The 22262-nt window shown below is 34.1% G+C and overlaps 2 protein-coding genes and 1 long non-coding RNA gene across 5 annotated transcripts in view; 1 reads left to right on the top strand and 2 right to left on the bottom strand.

Annotated features, from left to right (window-relative positions):
* Positions 1–704: 704 nt before the first annotated feature.
* On the bottom strand, positions 705–1698 carry LOC124440172. Of its 2 annotated transcripts, none has more exons than XR_006946586.1 (3): positions 1627–1698; positions 1187–1271; positions 705–967 (listed from the first exon to the last, which is right to left on the bottom strand). It is a non-coding gene; the product is annotated as an uncharacterized LOC124440172 (long non-coding RNA). The 2 variants fall into 2 exon arrangements; XR_006946585.1 differs by lacking the exon at positions 1627–1698 and adding an exon at positions 1382–1601.
* Positions 1699–3148: 1450 nt separating this feature from the next.
* LOC124439837 (cullin-1-like) overlaps positions 3149–22262 on the bottom strand; it is a 29903-nt gene continuing 10789 nt past the window's right edge. The window contains exons 2-25 of one of the 2 annotated variants that reach the window (XM_046990097.1): positions 18391–18900; positions 17312–17400; positions 17163–17239; positions 15734–15901; positions 15454–15504; positions 14996–15086; positions 14428–14591; positions 14280–14348; positions 13809–13902; positions 13481–13611; positions 12967–13074; positions 12758–12864; positions 12638–12686; positions 11207–11338; positions 10923–11040; positions 10014–10096; positions 9660–9746; positions 8987–9031; positions 8309–8401; positions 7650–7697; positions 7113–7180; positions 5974–6079; positions 5137–5250; positions 3149–3499 (exon numbers count right to left, since the gene is read on the bottom strand). In XM_046990097.1, coding sequence (XP_046846053.1) covers positions 3419–3499; positions 5137–5250; positions 5974–6079; positions 7113–7180; positions 7650–7697; positions 8309–8401; positions 8987–9031; positions 9660–9746; positions 10014–10096; positions 10923–11040; positions 11207–11338; positions 12638–12686; positions 12758–12864; positions 12967–13074; positions 13481–13611; positions 13809–13902; positions 14280–14348; positions 14428–14591; positions 14996–15086; positions 15454–15504; positions 15734–15901; positions 17163–17239; positions 17312–17400; positions 18391–18542 — 2325 coding nt within the window. In that variant the 5' untranslated portion in view covers positions 18543–18900 and the 3' untranslated portion in view covers positions 3149–3418. Of the gene's footprint in view, positions 3500–5136; positions 5251–5973; positions 6080–7112; positions 7181–7649; positions 7698–8308; positions 8402–8986; positions 9032–9659; positions 9747–10013; positions 10097–10922; positions 11041–11206; positions 11339–12637; positions 12687–12757; positions 12865–12966; positions 13075–13480; positions 13612–13808; positions 13903–14279; positions 14349–14427; positions 14592–14995; positions 15087–15453; positions 15505–15733; positions 15902–17162; positions 17240–17311; positions 17401–18390; positions 18930–22262 lie in introns of those variants that run through there. The other variant, XM_046990096.1, reaches the window with a different exon arrangement.
* On the top strand, positions 19048–22156 carry LOC124440558 (GPI inositol-deacylase-like). Its single transcript, XM_046990954.1, has 2 exons — positions 19048–21465; positions 22110–22156. Exons 1-2 carry the CDS (start codon positions 19170–19172, stop codon positions 22154–22156), a joined length of 2343 nt encoding a protein of 780 aa, XP_046846910.1. The 5' UTR covers positions 19048–19169.

Here is a 22262-nt window from a genome sequence, read left to right as displayed (position 1 = left end):
TTTCACTTGCTGTACATGCTCACTTCAATTGAGGTACATGCTCACTTCACTTGCTGTACATGCTCACTTCAATTGAGGTACATGCTTACTTCACTTGCTGTACATGCTCACTTCACTTGAGGTACATGCTCATTTCACTTGCTGTACATGCTCACTTCAATTGAGGTACATGCTTACTTCACTTGCTGTACATGCTTACTTCACTTGCTGTACATTCTCACTTCACTTGAGGTACATGCCACTTCACCTGCTGTACATGCTTACTTCACTTGCTGTAAATGCTCACTTCAATTGAGGTACATGCTCACTTCACTTGAGGTACATGCTCACTTCACTTGCTGTACATGCTCACTTCACTTGCTGTACATGCTTACTTCACTTGCTGTACATGCTCACTTCACTTGCTGTACATGCTCACTTCACTTGCTGTACATGCTCACTTCACTTGAGGTACATGCTCACTTCACTGTACATGCTCACTTCACTTGCTGTACATGCTCACTTCATTGAGGTACATGCTCACTTCACTTGAGGTACATGCTCACTTCACTTGAGGTACATGCTCACTTCACTTGCTGTACATGCTCACTTCACTTGAGGTACATGCTCACTTCACTTGAGGTACATGCTCACTTCACTTGCTGTACATGCTCACTTCACTTGCTGTACATGCTTACTTCACTTGCTGTACATGCTTCACTTGCTGTACATGCTCACTTCACTTGCTGTACATGCTCACTTCACTTGAGGTACATGCTCACTTCACTTGCTGTACATACTCACTTCACTTGCTGTACATGCTCACTTCACTTGAAGTACATGCTCACTTCACTTGAGGTACATGCTCACTTCACTTGAGGTACATGCTTACTTCACTTGTTGTACATGCTCACTTCAATTGAGGTACATGCTTACTTCACTTGAGGCACGTGCTCACTTCACTTGAGGTACATGCTCACTTCACTTGCTGTACATGCTCACTTCACTTTACATGCTGGAGGTACATGCTCACTTCACTTGCTGTACATGCTCACTTCACTTGCTGTTCACTTTACTTGCTGTACATGCTCACTTCACTTGAGTACATGCTCACTCATATGCTCACTTCACTTGAGGTACATGCTCACTTCACTTGCTGCACACTTGCTCATATGCTCACTTCACTTGCTGTACATGCTCACTTCACTTGTACATGCTCACTTCACTTGCTGTACATGCTCACTTCACTTGCTGTACATGCTCACTTCACTTGAGGTACATGCTCACTTCACCTGCTGTACATGCTTCACTTGCTGTAAATGCTCACTTCACTTGAGGTACATGCTCACTTCACTTGCTGTACTGCTCACTTGCTGTGCACACTTCACTTGCTGTACACCACTTGCTGTACATGTTCACTTCAATTGAGGTACATGCTCACTTCACTTGCTGTACATGCTCACTTCAATTGAGGTACATGCTCACTTCACTTGAGGTACATGCTCACTTCACTTGAGGTACATGCTCACTTCACTTGCTGTACATGCTCACTTCAATTGAGGTACATGCTCACTTCACTTGAGGTACATGCTCACTTCACTTGCTGTACATGCTCACTTCACTTGCTGCTTGCTGTACATGCTTCACTTGCTGTACATGCTCACTTCACTTGCTGTACATGCTCACTTCACTTGCTGTACATGCTCACTTCACTGCTGTACACTGCTTCACTTCACTTGTACATGCTCACTTCACTTGAAGTACATGCTCACTTCACTTGCTGTATATGCTCACTTCACTTGAGGTACATGCTCACTTCACATGCTCACTTCACTTGCTGTACATGCTCACTTCACTTGAGTACATGCTCACTTCACTTGCTGTACATGCTCACTTCTACATGCTCACTTCACCTGCTGTACATGCTCTTTTGCTTACACTCACTTCATGAGGTACATGCTCACTTCACTTGAGGTACATGCTCACTTCACTTGCTGCTACACTTGAGGTACATGCTCACTTCACCTGCTGTACATGCTTACACGCTGTACATGCTCACTTCAGAGGTGCTCACTTCACCTGCTGTAAATGCTCACTTCAATTGAGGTACATGCTCACTTCACTTGCATGCTCACTTCACTTGCTGTACATGCTCACTTCACTTGCTGCTACACACTTGCTCTCATCACTTCTATCACTTCACTTGCATGCTCACTTCAATTGAGGTACATGCTCACTTCACTTGCTGTACATGCTCACTTCACTTGCTGTACATGCTCACTTCAATTGAGGTACATGCTCACTTCACTTGAGGTACATGCTCACTTCAATGCTCTTCATTGCTGTACATGCTCACTTCATTGAGTACATGCTCACTTCACAGGTACATGCTCACTTCTTTTACATGCTCACTTCACTTGCTGTACATAAACATTTCATACTCTGAACCACACTTGATATCACCACTTGCGTACATGCTCACTTCACTTGTGATGCTTGCAAGTCACTGCTGGTGCTCACTTTTTACATGCTACTTCACTGGCTGTACATGCTAACTACTAACAATGTCTATGCTCAGCCTGTACATGCTCACTTCATTGAGGTACATGCTCACTTCACTTGCTGTACATGCTCACTTCACTTGTCAATCACTTCACTTGCATGCTCACTTCACAGGTGCAATGCACTTCGAGGTACATGCTTACTAACTTGTTGTACATGCTCACTTCAAGGTGTACTTCACTATGCTCACTTCACTATGCTCACTTAAAGCTTTATGCTTACTTCACTTGAGTCTCACTTCACTTGCATGCTTTTACTTGCTGTACATGCTCACTTCTGAAATACATGCTCACTTCACTTGCTGTAATGCTCACAATGAGGTTGCTCACTTCACTTGCTGTGACTTCATTGGTAGCTCACTCACTTGCTGTACATGCTCACTCACTTGCTGTACATGCTCACTTCACTTGCTGTATATGCTCACTTCACTTGCTGTACATGCTCACTTCACTTGTTGTACATGCTCACTTCACTTGCTGTACATGCTCACTTCACTTGCTGTACATGCTCACTTCACTTGCTGTACATGCTCACTTCACTTGCTGTACATGCTCACTTCACTTGAGGTACATGCCTGGCTTTCCGTTCAATTCTATACTTTGCCCACTTATACGAATAACCTTTATTTCTTTAAATATCTCTGAAGAATTAATGTTTACAAATGAAGAAAAATGTACACTTATTTAAGAAAACAGCTGGAAAAGCTTCATTCGTACAACAGTTAGTCTCCATGGAACACAATGTTTTAGTGATTTTCGATAAACATTTCATACTCTGAACCACGATAGACCGTCGCCAAAGGCACATTGTGATGTTTGCAAGTCATGCTGGTATTTATACCTCGGAAACTGGTTGTTTAACGACAACAATGTCTTATTCATGCCAGATAACTGTATACATCTTTTTCCCCCTCAACTCTTTCCAAATATTCCTTTTCTATCAATATGTCAATGCATTTCTGAAGAGAAAAAGAAACATACAAATATTTCAAGGTGTAAACTGACGGGATTATTTAGTTTAAAAAGTAAAAATATATATATGCCAGTCTAAGCATAGCATGCTTTGTCTTTTTATAGTTTTTCTGAATTTTTACGTCTTCTTTAAGTTTTCGCAACAAATTTACCCCTTTGTGATTGGTTAAGTAGCTATGTCGTAATAAAACCTTCCTTCAACATGGTGAGCTAAGATAAGTAGCTATGTCGTGATAAAACCCTCCTTCAACATGGTGAGCTAAGATAAGTAGCTATGTCGTGATAAAACCCTCCTTCAACATGGTGAGCTAAGATAAGTAGCTATGTCGTGATAAAACCTCCTTCAACATGGTGAGCTAAGATAAGTAGCTATGTCGTGATAAAACCCTCCTTCAACATGGTGAGCTGAGATAAGTAGCTATGTCGTGATAAAACCTTCCTTCAACATGGTGAGCTAAGATAAGTAGCTATGTCGTGATAAAACCTTCCTTCAACATGGTGAGCTAAGATAAGTAGCTATGTCGTGATAAAACCCTCCTTCAACATGGTGAGCTAAGATAAGTAGCTATGTCGTGATAAAACCCTCCTTCAACATGGTGAGCTAAGATAAGTAGCTATGTCGTGATAAAACCTTCCTTCAACATGGTGAGCTAAGATCGCAATAAAACTAATAATTTGCCGTTAGATATTTTTGAAGAGCCTTCGTATTCTACTGAATATGACATGCAGTAATTGTTAAAATGTTTGAAGTAAAAATGTTCACATTTCAAGGGCCATTTGTTTTCGGGCCAACGTCAATATCACTATAGTATGAGTACTAGTTAATACATATATCAGAGAGCCCCACTTGTTAAAATTTCTGCAATACACCTTGCATTGTTTGTATTAAATCGTTTAAGTTAAACAAACACGGTTATATATTCTATGTAAGCTGTAATGTTTAATTTAAACGATTTAAAACAAACACGGTTATATATTCTATGTAGGCTGTAATACACATCTCAGATAATAAAAATCAAATTGATCAATGAATTTAAATTCTTCGAGCCATAACAATAAAGTAATAGTTCATTTCATTAGCCACGGATCAACACAAAATAAGAAACACAAGTCGGCACAATGCAAGTTTACAAGCTGATTAACTATTCCCTCTCCACATGCTTTTTTCAACAAAGAACGGTATAACAATAAGAAAATCTATTTTATACAAAACTAAAATAGAATAATTTATTAATAATTTTCACAGCTCAGGCAATAACTTTGAATCAAGAAACTTATGAGTATTTTTGCAGCTGTTAGGCACGAAAGCCGACATCATTCATATCCCTTCAAAAAGGAACAGTTTCGTTAACACAAACACCTCAAAGTTTGGTATCCACAAGATGCAGTACAGCGATCTTATATCAAATTACAACATTCAGTAATTTAACATAATGTAGACAAGTGAAGAACCGCTGCTATTATTAAACATTTGAAAATTGTAGGTAAACGATTGCTTTATTTTCTCGAAATTAAAATCAACCAAGCTCTTATTACTTGACAAGATATGTCAATAAACATGAGAAAGCCTAAATGTATAATTTTACAAAACTCCATCACAGAAACAAAAACATTAAATTTCTACCTTAATGACGGGTACTCTTGGTTTGAAACGGCTAGACAATTGTTGCATGACCTCCGCCAGCAGAGGTTGATGTTTTAACAATTTTCTCATCTTCATGATACGAACTATCGCAGCCTACGCAATGTAACAATAGTATATTATGCTAAGAATATTTTGGGAGGATAAAACTTTACAGTTACGACTATTGGTGGCGTCCGCAGAGAAATATCTCATGGTCGGGGGAGGGGGGAGGGAGGGTCGGGGGGAAGAAAGGGCAAAAGGTGGAGGAGGTAAGTTAATCTGCAAATTTAAATTACTAAAATCGCTTACTTCTTAAAAAATTTACAGTTTTGTAATCATAAACACAAAAAATATTGCCTGGTTCCTCTAACGACACAAGTAATTTTGGCCACCCATTTTCACAATGACAAACAATAAAATCTATGCAAGTGATATATTTAGCTATAGAATCATTCTTCAGGTAAACAATAAAGACTGCAAGTTATTCTTTCTAAAATCTGAAACTGAAGGCCAGTGCAACTATGGTTACATTTGTGGCACAGTAAATTTATTAAATGTGCCAGCTCCATGTTCTAATTATCAAAATGAATGAAGAAATAATTGGAGAAATATATAATCTACGTAAAAACCAGCGAAATTGGACATAGTATAATGACGCATCAAGCATGATTAAAACAAGTTCAAAACGAGACATGCATAACTTATCAAACATTAACTGGTTTCATTTGTAACAAAATTTTGAATGAAAGGCTTTATACGCCAATCCTTCGCTGTTCTGAGTCATTAATCAATTTTCTGCGCTGAGATAGTCAGTTTTAGTTCAGTACTGATGTATACCTGAATAAGCAGTTTCCGATCTTCTTCGATATGTTTATGTGTTTGTTCCTGCTCTTGTTTTTGTTCCAATTTCACTGGAACATTTATATTTACTCGGAGTTTCTTGCTGAAAGAAAATATTTTTTGCTAATCATTAATTCTAGGTTAAACAAAATGATTTTTTCACGCGAAGTTGTTTCTGTCTTCAAACACTTTGTCTTTTTAAGAAATTTTTTTATTATTGATTACTTTTCTAATTACATTCTAAAGATTACAAATATTGCAGGTATAGCTATGACACATTCTCTTTATAATAACGTTATATCAGGTTCAAATAGTTGGAATTTTATTAAACAACACAAAAAATAACATAATGCTTTATCCAACAATTATAAACAATAACGACCTTATCTAACAACATTTGATTGTTAATCTTCCACTTTTCTTCATTGTGAACGAGACAAGTCTACTCATATGAATTGTTTGACATGCTTACAAACAAAAATGAACAGAAATAATCAGTTGATTAATCAATGATAAACCTTTCATTTCTTAACTCTGCTATGCCGGTCACAATCCCGGGACTTGTAGCGTAAGGCTCTCTACTTTTGAGTAGGCTTCTCTCGTTCACAAGGAAGAGATGTGGAAAGTGAACATTCAAATGTTGTTAGATAAGGTCGTTATTGTTCATATTGTATCATGCTATTTTTTAACGTTATATCAACTTGATATTTCTAAGCTTTACAACTGGTTTTAATTATAATTGTTTCAACGCAGGTTTAGTTTAAGGTCAAAGAAACATATCAAAGTCGATGTCAACATTTTGAAACATTGTTAGATCTTTGGGACTAATATAATGGAAATATCTATGGTTTTCAGTACATACGTTAGTTTAGTCTTGATGTACAAACATTTTTCTTTAAAGTAGTTTTAAATGAGACAAGGCCAGTGAAGTTGGCATTTTGTGTTTAATTCTTTAATGGACGCTGTTTTACTGTTCCACAATTGACAAATTAGGAAACAAAATGAACTCAATTGAAGAGCAGAATTGCCATATAAAAGGTTAGTCTAACAGCTTGACATGTACGCGCTGCGCCATAATAAGTATTAGAATGTAGATGCTTTGATAAATAAAGTCGAATATCATGTCATTCACTTACTTCTTATACTCAAGAAATAACTTTAAAATGGTACTTGAAGATAATCCACCAGATTCGTCTTCCGATATCTAGAACGATGAATTCAAAATATGTCAAATAAAACGTTTATATAAATCGTTGGTTGGTTGCCCCGAATAGGAAAAACCATTGAACTAAAATACATGGAACGCTACCTGAAGCAAATAATTGAAGTTTCGAGATTCTCTCACGAAGTGAAAATTGATTGAACTACACACGCGAGATTACACCAAGACACGCGTGTTCCGTGTTCGAGATTCTCTCACGAAGTGAAAATTGATTGAACTACACACGCGAGATTACACCAAGACACGCGTGTTCCGTGTTTCGAGATTCTCTCACGGAGTGAAAATTGATTGAACTACACACGCGAGTCTGAGTGTAATCTCGGGTGTAAAATTTGGCTTCAAAAAATTACCAGGCTTTTCTATTACAGGTAGCGTTCCATGTACTTTAGCTCAATGGGAAAAACACATTCAATTCGTTCATTAACCTTACGAAACTCCATAAGTAACTCACCAATAGTTTTGACTTGAGAAGCACGCTTAGGATTTGAAATAACGTATCCTAAAAAGGAAAATGCTTGCTATTCTTTGGAATGAAAATAAAGTACATGCTTTTAAGTATTGTAAAGCAGAGAAAGTATTGTTGGATCATAAGCGACAATACAAAAAAGTTTTTTGGTTATAATAATAAACTTTTGCAAAGGTTTAGCGTAATATTGGAGAACAATAACAATTAAAAAGAGAAAGATTTTATCTCATATCAAAATACAACTAGAGTCAATCACAACTTAACGGTTTTTGACATATTAATGATTTCACGAAAGTTTCCGACTTAATAATGGAAGACATTAGCTAAGTTCAACGCTACTTGCTCCAGATTGGTCAATCAAACAGATGGCTGTTGTTATATTAGCCAAATCGAGGGCAATGTATATTAACCAAAATTTACAGGTATATGTGTTCTTCCGTCCCAAATCAGAGTACCCTCCAAAGAGTACCCCCAAACCCAATATTTGACTATTAAAGTCTTTCTGCAGTCTTTGTGGTGGTTTGACTTGACTACTTCTAAACTCTTGTTTTCACCTAATTTCGTAACACTTCGTGTAATGTCCTTTTTTTACAAGTTCAACCCTCAAAAGTTATGGTATCACAAATAACACAAAATCCACTTACAATATTTAGTCCCGTGTGTTCTTCAATTTGCTTGACAGTAAATTTAGTTTCGTTGTTAAACATCAGCAGAATTCCCATCTGAAATGTCGATGCCTGAACAAAAATTCATAACATATGAATAAAAATATGAATGGAAAAATTGATCATGGAAAAATTGATTATGAATAAAAAGCGTCAGTTATGTTTGATTATTGGTTAGGTACAACAGTGGTGGTACAGATAAATAACTTAAAATAAAGAAATACAATTCACAGCTGACACAATGACTTGATGCTGCGTCAAAGTGCCTAAAAATTGCTGATTCTTGCAATGCAGATAATTTTGCAGTTAGATGTTATGGTTTGTGCAGTTATTTTTTCTCAGATAAACAGTCTTAGCTTTTCTTAGCTTTATCCACTCAAATACCTAACGCAACATAAGTGCATGTTGCCTAACCCATGTAGCTGAGAAGAATCCTTTCTAAATGAATCCATTTCTATTTGAAAAAAAGCTGTTGTTGTGTAGACTGCGCAATGTTTAGTGTAAGTACGTCTCTTAAGAGCTTAGCAAAATCCAGCAGCTCCATAAAAAATTATAAAAAGTTATTTGTACTCGTGATATACAGTAAATGAAAGATTGACAATACATAGTTTATTGAAATGAACGCTATAAAAGAAGAACGGAATGTAATGCAGTTACCTGCAATGTGTATCTGTTTTTGAAACAGTTAGTCACAAGTTCACCCTAAATACATATGTAAAAAACGTATGTCAAAATAACATACGTAAATACATATACAAAAGATAACATACGTAAATACATATACAAAAGATAACATACGTAAATACATATACAAAAGATAACATACGTAAATACATATACAAAAGATAACATACGTAAATACATATACAAAAGATAACATACGTAAATACATATACAAAAGATAACATACGTAAATACATATACAAAAGATAACATACGTAAATACATATACAAAAGATAACATACGTAAATACATATACAAAAGATAACATACGTAAGTACATATCTAAAAAATAACATACGTAAATACATATACAAAAGATAACATACGTAAGTACATATCTAAAAAATAACATACGTAAATATATACGTAAAATCAACATACGTAAATATAAATGTAAAAGATAACATATACGATATGCAATAAATAACATATTCATGTAAATACATAAATATATACACAAGTTAAAGATAACAAATAAAATCAAGTAAAAAAATTCAAAAAATGAGATAGGCTTCATAAAAATTATTCGTTACTTTATAAAAGTTCTATACACATTAAGTGTACATGTACATAAAAGCATACAACATTATCTATTTTCGTAAATACCTTGGACATTTGATAAACCCATTGAAGTTTTCGTCCATTATGGCGACTGCCGTAAAAATTACTAAAACTTTGGTAACTTTTTTCAAGCTAAAAATAGTCAAATGAGAAAGTCGTTAAGTTATAATATTCAATTCTTTATCGCCCATTCGCGGCGCAAAAATAAACTTGAGTTCGATGTAAACTTGGCGCGAGAAGAAAAATTAGAAACGTTTATTCCTTTTCGTCACTAATTTGATCCGTTCAGACGTGCGATATCATTCTAAATTTTCGTAAGACTGAACAGAGAAATTCAATACTTTACTCCAGTTTTGTATAAAAATGAAACGGGTGAATATATAAATTATGTAACAGTACCTCAACAGGTAAATTGAAGCCCACTGATTGTTGAAATGGCCACGATCCAGAGCTAAGAACTTGGATTGAAAAATCAACACCAGCTATAACACAATAAAAAAACATAGGAAAAACATGATTATTTTTCAAAGTCTTCAACATTATTGCATATAACAACATAATAATATAACAATATAGCAAAATAAAAATATCATATGTAATAACAATACAACAATCCGCCAACTAAGGCAAATATCATCATAAATTGATAATGAATGAATGAACAGTTAAAGTTAAATAGTCTTGTATCAAAAATTATACAATGATAAGCCTTAACTTAAACGAACTCAAATTCATATTGAATGATATAGTCGTATACATACACATTTTTTATGATGAATATTTTTTAGTTTTAAAAGTCATGTACAGTAAATGTGTAGTACTTTGTTCACAATATCCTAAACGAACATCGTCAGTAGCTTATCTTGCATTGGTAACATACCTAAAGTATGTACTAAAGTAAATGGTTTAACCTGGGAGTATCGTTACATGTTTGTGGATGTAGATCGTCCAGGTTGGTATAGTCCTGAGAAGGACTGTTGTTGTTGACGTTGACTGACGTTTCGACAACCTTAGCGGTAGTCATCTTTAGATTCAAGTGAGGAGTAAACATCAGGTTAGCCTTATTTGTTGTCTAGTTCATAACGTCATCGTATTGTGTGTACAGGAAATGTGTGGTCAGAAATGTACAGTCAAACTTAATCTAAGCAAATAAGTTTTAGTTACGTATGTCATTGAAGTTCGTCTTTCCCTTCTTCCAACTATGTACAGATAAATAACATTACGTATGTACAATGTAGTTACTTACACTCCCTTCTTCCAACTATGTACAGATAAATAACATTACGTAGGTACAATGTAGTTACTTACACTCCGAATGACATTTATCTGTGAGATATTTCTTAAATTGATCATTAAGATCTTTGCTGACTCCAATATCTTGAAACATTCTCTGAAGTTTAGATGTGTACTCAAAACCACAGGCTTGCTATAAAATCATTAAATAAATAAGATAAATAAAACTTAAATTTAGCTATACATTGCCTTGCCTTGATTGTTGGAATATCAGCAGAATCTTTAAGGTGGAAAATTGCTTTTGTACTTTATACATGTTACTGTACGTAAAAAAAACACATTCAATTTAAACATTATACCTTTAGTTTCGAAATCATGTTCGCCTCAGCATCATCAGAAGCAGATGTTTGATTAACTAATCTCTTTGCAAGCATTCTTGAGTAGAATTTCTGGAAAACGTCTTTATCTTCGATATACTTGAACACAATCATCTACAGACAGGCATACAAAACTTTGGTAAAAACTTCAAATTTCTTCATATTTTTCTTTCATGTATTTAATGTAGCTATATGTAGCATTAAGTAGCTTCATAACTTAACAACGAACGTTACTTGCAACAGTTTATACACTTGCACACTTACAAACTTATCAACGAACGTTACTTGCAACAGTTTATACACTTGCACACTTACAAACTTATCAACGAACGTTACTTGCAACAGTTTATACACTTGCACTTACAAACTTATTAACGAACGTTACTTGCAACAGTTTATACACTTGCACTTACAAACTTATTAACGAACGTTACTTGCAACAGTTTATACACTTGCACACTTACAAACTTATCAACGAACGTTACTTGCAACAGTTTATACACTTGCACACTTACAAACTTAAACGAACGTTACTTGCAACAGTTTATACGCACACTTATAAACTTATCAACGAACGTTACTTGCAACAGTTTATACACTTGCACACTTACAAACTTATCAACGAACGTTACTTGCAAAAGTTTATACACTTGCACACTTACAAACTTATTAACGAACGTTACTTGCAACAGTTTATACACTTGCACACTTAAACTTATCAACGAACGTTACTTGCAACAGTTTATACACTTGCACACTTACAAACTTATCAACGAACGTTACTTGCAACAGTTTATACACTTGCACACTTACAAACTTATCAACGAACGTTACTTGCAACAGTTTATACACTTGCACACTTACAAACTTATTAACGAACGTTACTTGCAACAGTTTATACACTTGCACACTTATAAACTTATTAACGAACGTTACTTGCAACAGTTTATACACTTGTACACTTACAAACTTATTAACGAACGTTACTTGCAACAGTTTATACACTTGCACACTTATAAACTTATCAACGAACGTTACTTGCAACAGTTTATACACTTGCACACAAACTTATTAACGAACGTTACTTGCAACAGTTTATACACTTGCACACTTATTAACGAACGTTACTTGCAACAGTTTATACACTTGCACACTTATAAACTTATTAACGAACGTTACTTGCAACCGTTTATACACTTGCACACTTATAAACTTATCAACGAACGTTACTTGCAACAGTTTATACACTTGCACACTTAAAAACTTATTAACGAAAGTTACTTGCAACAGTTTATACACTTGCACACTTACAAACTTATTAACGAACGTTACTTGCAACAGTTTATACACTTGCACACTTAAAAACTTATTAACGAACGTTACTTGCAACAGTTTATACACCTCCACACTTACAACTGAGTTTAGAATATCCTCTAACTCTGCTTCTTCGGGATTTTTTGAACTAAATTTGAAATAAAATACCGTGTACTTCAACATTACATAATGTACACTGAATGTTGTGTGAATACAAACCTTTTTTTCAAAAGTGAATCACAATATCTTGCGAGCAATTCGGGGGATTTTGATGTACTATTAGCATGCTTTGTTACAGCGTTGACGTTAATGAATTTACCACAAGCCTAAGATTTATGAAATGAAGAAATAATTACAATAATTTCATTGTTATGCAGTGAAATGCAAATAAAGAAGTGAAGTTTCAAAAAAAAAGAAAAACATTTAACCTTATCTAACGCTTCAATAAAACCATTGTCGTTGCCAAACGCCGTCATGACCAAAGCATTGTACTTACGGTGTACACATAAAATCGTCTCAACGTACAATTTGGGATCCTAAATAAAACATTAACGTAGTGAAAAAAATGTTCGTTTTAGCCTTAAACACTGTTGACATAAATAATGTCCTTCATGTAAAATACATAACATATCCTTAAAGCTATAAAATAGGATGAAATCTTTTTTGAAGGCGGTCAAAATCCCTGCATACACGGTCTTTTCATTCTGCAAATGTCAAGAGTCTTATGATAATTCATTTTAGGTGCATTAACAAGTTTAAGTTTAACCAATACTTTGTTAATACTTTGTCAAAGTCAAAACAATTAAAGAGATTAAAGCGCATCAAATTTCACAACTAATTTTTACATTTCTTCGATATATCAATAGGTGGGCGTACGAGATGATAAACACTTCATAAAACATAAAAACTAATAAACTAACGTTAATAATAAATAGTACGAACATTTACAGCTTCGTTTCCACATTTCTCAATAGCACTATGTCCCTGGTTAGATATGTGCTGTTCTAGCAAATTTCGTAGTTCACCCAAGCCATCTGGAATCAACTTCACCAAGTTATACATACGTCCAAGATCTAAGAAAATAAATTTATGTTTTGAAAACTACACCAATACATTTGCCTGTAAATGCCGATACATGATGAACCATATCCAAACATAAATTCCGGTTGCAATCTTAACATTTGGTGCCATCTTAAAACTTGGCACATTCTCTTGGCACATAACTCCATGTAAACTTGCTAAAATTTACCAAAGAAAATGAGAAACCAACCTGAATCTTTGTCGTCGTTTAATAAGTACTGAAACTCAGCATATAGAATGTCAAAATGTTTTCCAATCAACACTTGTTCACATTTCTTTGCAAGCTGCAATCAACAAAAAGAAAACTGAAAAAGTTAAGCAAAGTCAATAATTTATTTCAGAAGGTCTTAGAAAATGGATAAAGAAAAAAAGCCAGTAGAAGGTCTTAGAAAATGGATAGAGAAAAAAAGCCAGTAAATACATGTAATTTTATGTAAATATAAGTAAACTTATGTATATATATGTGAATTTAAAGTCCTCAAAAACAACGAAAGAAAGCAAAACACACTGCTCGGTCATTCTTCGTTGCAACTTTACTCAAAAGACCCAAGAATATACAATTTGCGATGAGCTCATCTGGTTGCATGAGATTAAAATGTAAATTTAAACAGCAAATACTAAGTCGGTGGTGTATTTCAAGTTAGAAAGCTTATCCACTGACCTCATCCTGAGTACTCTCGTGTAAATATAATCTTACTCTTTTTTGTTCTTCTGAAAGTCGAGTTTCTGCCTAAACAGCAATGTTAATGTTAGTATTAACAACATCGATGAAAAACACATGTTTAGTATAAAATATTTACTGTACGTACTCGCTTCATGTATTCTGTAACAGGATTTTCTCTCAAAAATTCTGCACTCTCAGCAGCGTAAAATCGTTCCGTATCTTCTAAAAATAACTCTTCGAATGAAGCTTTGTAAACGCCTAGAGTTGGTCCTTTAAAGTCGTGATCTTCTTCATTTAAACCAAGTTCCACTGAAAGAAATGCAAGTTATAGCTACATTTTAAAAATTACTTGTATTATTTGCATTTATTTGAAAAATTAATTTGTACTATTTTCCGGAAAAAAATTGGACATCTTCAACATCATTCTCCAGTATAAAAATTCTTACGAACAAGCAAAAACCCTTTTGATTACATGTTCTGAGCCTCGTTCTAAACCACAGTTTGAAATAAACAGTAATGCCTAGATGTAAGTCTTTCCTCGCTCAATAGAGACAATCACATTGAGAGAAGATTGCACTGGAGAATTTTTTGTTCGTTCGTCTTTTCTATGCGTAATATTTTTGGAAATCAAGCACTTCTATTGTTGAAGATATGTATGGCAAAGTACAATTTAAATTTCATAGTTTAGAAGAGCGAGAAAGTAAGATTCGCACCATAGCATTGTATAACTCCACTAACAAGTCTTGTATTGATTGTTTCACCGTTTCGTTCGCGTTCAATCAACCGTAGAACAGCATTTGTCACCTGGAATAACAATAAATGATTAAATATGCTTGAGCACAAAATAATCCCATAACATCATTAATTATTCCTTCATTCCACTGACTTCTGTAAAACAGAATTTCAGCAAAATGAAGATAAGGATTTACAAATACATACAACATTAACAACAAGAGCATTTCATATGTACTTCTATTTCTATCACACATAAAAAATTACATAAATCACAAATTCACACACGACACTAATGCTTTAATCGACCACGTATTTTAAAAGGAAAACAACATTTAGTTGTTACATAGAAAATAAAATTTATTGACAAAACGACACAAATGTTGTTATACTGGTAGTGCACGTCAAGTGACACACCGAATATAAAGGAAGATGTCACCTGTTTATTGAGCGGTTTGAATAAACATTCTTTCCAAATGACAAGAGCAAGCTATTAAGATAAATACAGGTATATGAGAGCAGGTTCTTTCTTCAAAAGAAGCAAGTTTATGCTTCAACTTCTGCTTGCTAATGCATGCTAACATACACTTATGTACAGTAATTTGTTTGGATACTTCACAATACAATATGAATAAAATTTCAACGAAACAGGTTACTCAAAACTTTTTTATTCTCGTTTTCAAGTCAGCTAAATCATACAAAAATGGCAATAAACATACCGAGTATACTTCGTAAATATCTTTGCTTCCTTCATCTCGCTCCCTTCTCACCCAATGCCGATTAAGATAAGCACATACACCATTAAGCACTTTACTAGAAAATCTATAATCCTCCCATTGCTGTGTATAAAATGTCAAAACAGATTCATCCATAAGATCAGCACCATCCTACAAGATTTGAATGATTTTCGGGAACCAAGATACGAGATATAAAACACGAATCTACGTGTGAAAACTAATTTCAGCTACTATGATAAATGCTAGCTACGTATGACTTCAATGCAGTGAAGCAATTGAAAATTTCTATCGATTTAATTTGGAATCTGTTCTCTTGTTAGACATCAAGGTAAGTAAGTTTGTTAAAACTGTGGCTACATCACGCATGTGCAAATACAGCAACAAATCAACGCTGCCATATACCATTAGGGGGGATACAAAAACCAAATTATGATCTTATGCAGCAGTACGAAATATGTCTAGCAGAGCAGCTTTGAGAGAGGAGCAGCCTCAAATAAACGTAATTATATCGAGAAGTTTAGTAAGAAAACAGATCACGAGTTGAATCGACGACGAAATGGGACATGTTAAATGCATATGTACGATACACAACGTTACATGAGCAAGATAGATCATTATGTCGCATTGCTCTATAACATACATGACTATGTTTTGTGTGTTAATGTATTTGGGTTTAATGGTATTGTTTGTTTAACAATTATCATGAGTTTTCAGTTTGATGGAAGATATAAGATTCTGTTTTTTTGAATATACCAAATGATTAAGTTGAACGTAAATTGGCTCTATATTGAACATTAGTAACAAGTTGTTTACATTACCACCATTCTAATGAATAATCTTAATAACCAGCTAATGTTTTACATAATTATTTATATTCATGATTGTGGGATACACTTTGTAACAAATATTCCGAGCCACAAATTCCTAATAAAACATTGTCTAGAATTCCAAGTACATAGTACACATGCTATCTAGCTCTCATACATTGCTATACATAGGTAGGTATATTTTATAAAGTGCAATCTGTTAAGAAATGTAATTGATGTGATTTGATATTAACAAGTTATCTAGCAGTGGAAGTTACCATCAGGACATAAATAAAAATTCAACTATAGATTTTTTACTTCAAACCTTGATTGAATGATTGAAAATTGCCAATCCAAATACAGCAAAATTAGCAGCAAAATACTATTGTAACTAAGTAAATAATTTAAACCCTGGAGCACATGCTTGTGGACGTAAACTGCCCAGGTTAGTGCAATCATAAGGAATGTTAGTGATGGTATTCACTGACTCACTTGATGACTACCACTAAGATTGTCAAAATGTCAGTAAAACTAACAGGAACATTCCTCCTCATAACTACACTAATCTGGATGATGTATAAATAAAAGTATGTAGAACCACAAACCTTCAATAAATTGATTAAATAAGATCGCATATATTCTTTTACACGTTTATAAAGATCAGATCCCACAAATTGTGCACCTACAAATGAACAATAAAATACATACTAGCTATGACTGAAAACATTTATTTTTAGCACAACAGGATTATTACCTGGTTGATTACGGTCTGACAGTTTCTTTCCTCTGTGAATCTTTTGTTGTGTTTGTTGGTTGATGCTGGTACAGTAATTGTAAACATGTCTTTTAAATGTTAAAGACAAATTGAAAAATGCATGAAGAAAAGTTATATAACACTATTGCATCACCATTTGTATACTAAACAGAGTGAAAAAAAACATTATTTAATATAATTAGAAATCAATTGTTTCTGCAATAAGTGAACTAAAAACTGTCAAAGCAGAACAATAAATGGCCTGGCTAGGTCACAGTAAAATATCATACAATAAAATAGCACTATTTTATATCTCCATAATACTATTTAACAATAACATGAACAACCTGACTAGAGCTTCAAATTCTGATATAAAAAGCAGATTTAAGTTCCTACTTCTTCCTGCCTTCATCTGAAGATTGTTACAAAATTATGTATACATATTATGTAAGAATATGATTTTACTGAAAAAAACACTTTTGTCTCAACTCTTCAGAAATAACATTGAAATTATTTTCTATATATTGTTGCTTATATCTGTACTTTAATCTCTTAAATGGTGTTTCTTAGGTTTTGCTAATAATAGTTTGGTTAAATTTGGGGAATTTTCTGAAGGAAAGGCATATTTTTAACTGACTTAAACATGTATACCAAATTCAAACAAACAGTACAATAAATTATGTTTTATAATGCTTCAGGAAATGTACATGTAAAAACACATTGTTTCACACTTTTTTATACTTGTGTGTTTGTATCAGTTTGCAAACTGTAATGATAACATTGAGGCCTGTTGAAGAGGAAAATGTTACACAAATTTATTTCAGCTGTTTGTTTGGGAAAATAAAAGATAGTTCCTTCACATACCGTCACAACACAACCCAAATGTTGCTATAAACTCAGGCCCAATGTCTTAATTACTTAAAATAAAACTAACTTAGTAAGTTCTAGACTTATGCCAGTTACCTGGATATTTAAAATACTACACCTGCCTATAAATCAACCATTATGGACCTTTATAAAGTAAACACCATAAGCATTTCCCATTATGTTTATCTATTCTAGATATAAACAAATGATACGTGTAAAGTTCCATGTAACGTGGCTTGGCCATACTTTGTCTTTTATAAACATGATTAATACCACCTTGTAAATCATCCCAAATTTCATCCAACTTTATTTGTCGTAGTCCATGAGGATTCTGAGGCCTGTTTTGCAGGGAAGACATGACCATTGATTTGTTTGCCTTTGATACCAATTAGACTTATCGTATTTATAAATTCAGCCAAATATAAATAAATTTCTTTCGACCAGCCTGTTTGAGATAAAAGTTTTGTCTTCGTATGTTCAAAAATTCATTTTTGAATCTTTCTTCTTGTCAATTTCGTAGTATTAAAATACCCCCAATAGACAAACCCTCTTTAGTAATTCACGGCAGAAAAAGGAAGCTTTTTTCTCATCATGAAAAATGGTTTAGAAGGTTAGCTGTTAAGAAGATATCCTCGTCAGCAATGCTAGAAAGATAATGACGAAAGAAAAAGTTTAAATAAGTTCAACTTGCCCGCAACATAACACAGGAAAAGCGTGTGTTGCTTACTGTCTACCGTCGTAGTGACGTCATATGCTCAATCGCTCAAACAACCAACAACAATGACCACTGACCAAAAATATCAATAATAACGAAGGCTCAATTCTATTGTATTGTTTCTTTTGATGGTTATCATGTTTCTGATCATTGTACCATAAAATTGCAGTATCATCATATGTTTCTGTAGCCAATTACCTTTTAATATTTCTTTTTATCTGTTGAGTAGAAAATCTTTCTTGAGAGTCAGTGTTAATTTATCCCGTTTTTATTATCATGAAGAATTGTGGGCTCTTGTCCATAATGATCTTTGCCATATGGTTGATCATGACTCTTATAATATATCTTGCGATGAAAACAGCTTTAACCAAGCAAGAAAGAAATGATTGTGATATGACTTATATGTTTGAGCGCCCGGAATATATCAAAGTTAAGCTAAAAGAACAGACATCTAAGAAATTTCCTAGATATGGACTTTACTTGTATGGTGAAGGCTACTATGCCCAAGAGCAAAGGAGGAGCTTGCAGCTGCATGGAATACCAGTGTTGTTTATTCCAGGAAATGCTGGAAGTTACCGCCAGGTAAGATCACTTGCTTCAGTTGCTCTTCGTAAGGCACATGGACGTAGAATACATTTCAATTATTTCACTGTTGATCTTGACGAAGACTTAAGTGGATTATATGGTGGTGTACTAAAACAAGAGGTTGATTTTGTCTACAAATGCATCTTGCATATTGCTCAGATGTACAGAAAAAGTCATTCAACACCTCAATCAATCATTCTCATTGGTCATTCCATGGGTGGGATGATTGCACGTGCTTTGTTTGCTTTGAAACATCTTCCTTGTAAACTTGTATCAGTCATTATAACACTGGGAACACCTCACAAAGAACCAGTTCTATCATTAGATAGCCATCTTAACTCTTTTTATCACATTGTCAACACTTTTTGGGGATCAAATACTTTGCTGGAAAATGTTAGCATTATAGCACTATCCGGGGGCTCTAGAGATGTGCTGGTTCCACCAAAATATTGCTCCCTCCCTACGACTATGTGGAAACAAGAAAGTGTTGTGGTAACCACAGCATTAACTAATGTCTGGCTGACTATTGATCATTTAGCTCTGTGTTGGTGCAAACAACTTGTTTTGGTTGTAAATCGGGCATTGTTCTCCTTAATTGATGAAGAAATCGGTGGAATATATAGGGATAAAAGCACTCAAATAAAAGTGTTACAAAAGTATTTTGGAGGTTTTGAGAATGACAATGAGGTGAAGGGCCGAAAGATTGTCAAATCTAAGATTCATTCATCATTGTCTCATTATATGGCAGCAAGATTTGTTGGAAGGGTACAAAAATTGTCTTTATATGATAAAATTGTGATTGAAGTTCATCCAAACATCTCCAACAAATATCTTGTAGTTTTGTCAAGGTCTTTAGCAAATATTTTTATTGGAAATTGTAGAAGTATTAAAAATAATATGTGTGATGAAATTGAGCCAGTCACTTCCTATACATTACCAAGTGTGAACAAGAAAGCAGTGTTTGTAGCGCATTCGACAAAACTGGTGAATACCTCACACTTAACAATATCTTCTCTTCAATATCCATGTAAAATTTTCATTCAACTACAAACTACTAGCAATTTGAAAATGATTATTGGCGTCAGTAGATTTCGGTCCACTGATTTATTTCTAAATATTTCACTACCAATGATCGGAAATAACTTTGACATTTACAGTATCAAAGTGAAAAAGGTGAATTTGCCATCTGACTATGACCAGCGTAGTTTGCTTCTTGGAAGAATTCATATTCCTTGGTCCAGAGAAGATATTTATGCAAAAGAACTTGAGTCAATGGAATTTAACCTTCTTTTACAACTTCATCGCCCAAAACCTGCTGGAAATTCACATGTCGTTCAACTTCATGTTTGGAAAACAGATAATTGTGAAATTGAGGTTACAGTAGCGTACAGTTTTTGGAAAACAATTGGTCGAATAATGATTTTGTACGGCCCATCGATAGTACAATGGATGTATTCTTGGTTTATTTTTATTGTAATTTACGAACAAAAAGAGTTATGTGTTGGGAATATTCTCTTGCCACTTCATTCTCTCATTTTTACAAAGAAATTTTTAAAGTTTCTTCCACCGATGATATTGCTTGCTGATGGTAAAAGAATTCGACATTTATTGGTGTGCATTATTGAGTTCGAAGACTATCATTTGATGTTCTATGATTGGTTTTTACCTACTGTCACCCTTCTTGTCATTTCCATCATTTTATTGTCAACTATGCTGGCCGTATTAGAAGTCAGTCTGATGATCTTGGCAAAAATCGTTTTGATTTATATTCCTTTGTGGAAGAATGCGCAAACAAAACTTGAGAATGGCAAGATTTCTTCTGTTGTTTTCTACACATATATTGGCATTGTCCTGCTGTTCACGATGTTTAGTAGCCCAATTGCTCTATATTTGCTAACATGTGTCGTGTTTTTTCTGTGCTGTCATATGTCAATTGTTATTGAACGAAACACTTTGAGCAAGATGGAGCGAGTCGATTTACAGAACAGTTTGAATTTTGGCAAAACATTTTTAGTTATTTTAACTGTAATATCCGTACAAATGACCCCAGCGTTTTTAGTTTGGCTGAAAGTTTTGTCTTCATCCTGGTTTCTGCCTGGCGATCCCTTTTGTCCCATTGTGCTACTTCTTTTACCATCAGTCGTTTGTTTGAAAGAAATGCGTATCGTAAAACCTTTTTCGTTTTCTTGGTTTATAACCTTGACCATTGGCTATGTTTCGTTTTATTTTCTCGAGTCACTGGATAAAAAGCCGCTAGTCTTAGGCGCGATTCTCTTGATAGTTGAACTTTTTATTTTCGAAACCAGAAACAAAGAAAAAGAGAATTGACGTCAGGGTCATTAGCAGATAACCGAATTTGTTGTTAATAGATCGCATTAAAATAATTAATGGTGGCGCATAAATGATCGCATTAAAATAATTAATGGTGGCGTTATCTTTTGTCAAAATCATGAAATACATACATTTTCTGCATCTTAATTCGTATGGGTATTTTAGCCCACGTCTGACTGCATATGACCGACTTATTCGACCACTTTTATTCAAATTCAAACACAAAAACAACTGCTTCAAACATTTTGTTTTAGATATATATTAATTTTATTATAATAATATTTTTTCTCCTTATTATAGACTATATAGGTATATGGCGCAATATTCTAGCAGCACTTGATGTTTAAATCCAGTAACTTATGCAGCATTATATAAATTAATAAAACTATATTTACATGTTTGTAGATGTAGATCGTCCAGGTTAGTATAGTTTATAGTCCTGAGAAAGACTGT

Source organism: Xenia sp. Carnegie-2017, unplaced genomic scaffold, assembly GCF_021976095.1.
Source record: "Xenia sp. Carnegie-2017 unplaced genomic scaffold, XeniaSp_v1 HiC_scaffold_2, whole genome shotgun sequence".
NCBI classification, from domain to species: Eukaryota; Metazoa; Cnidaria; class Anthozoa; order Malacalcyonacea; family Xeniidae; genus Xenia; species Xenia sp. Carnegie-2017.
The sequence above is the reverse complement of the archived record's forward strand: the minus strand, read 5'-3'. Positions and strand labels throughout refer to the sequence as shown.

Excerpts from the sequence above, each read along its gene's own strand:
- LOC124440558 (XM_046990954.1), top strand. The coding sequence starts at position 19,170 with ATGAAGAATTGTGGGCTCTTGTCCATAATGATCTTTGCCATATGGTTG. Across the intron at positions 21,466-22,109 it reads GCGAGTCGATTTACAGAACA|ACTATATAGGTATATGGCGC; the intron begins GTTTGAATTTTG and ends TCCTTATTATAG.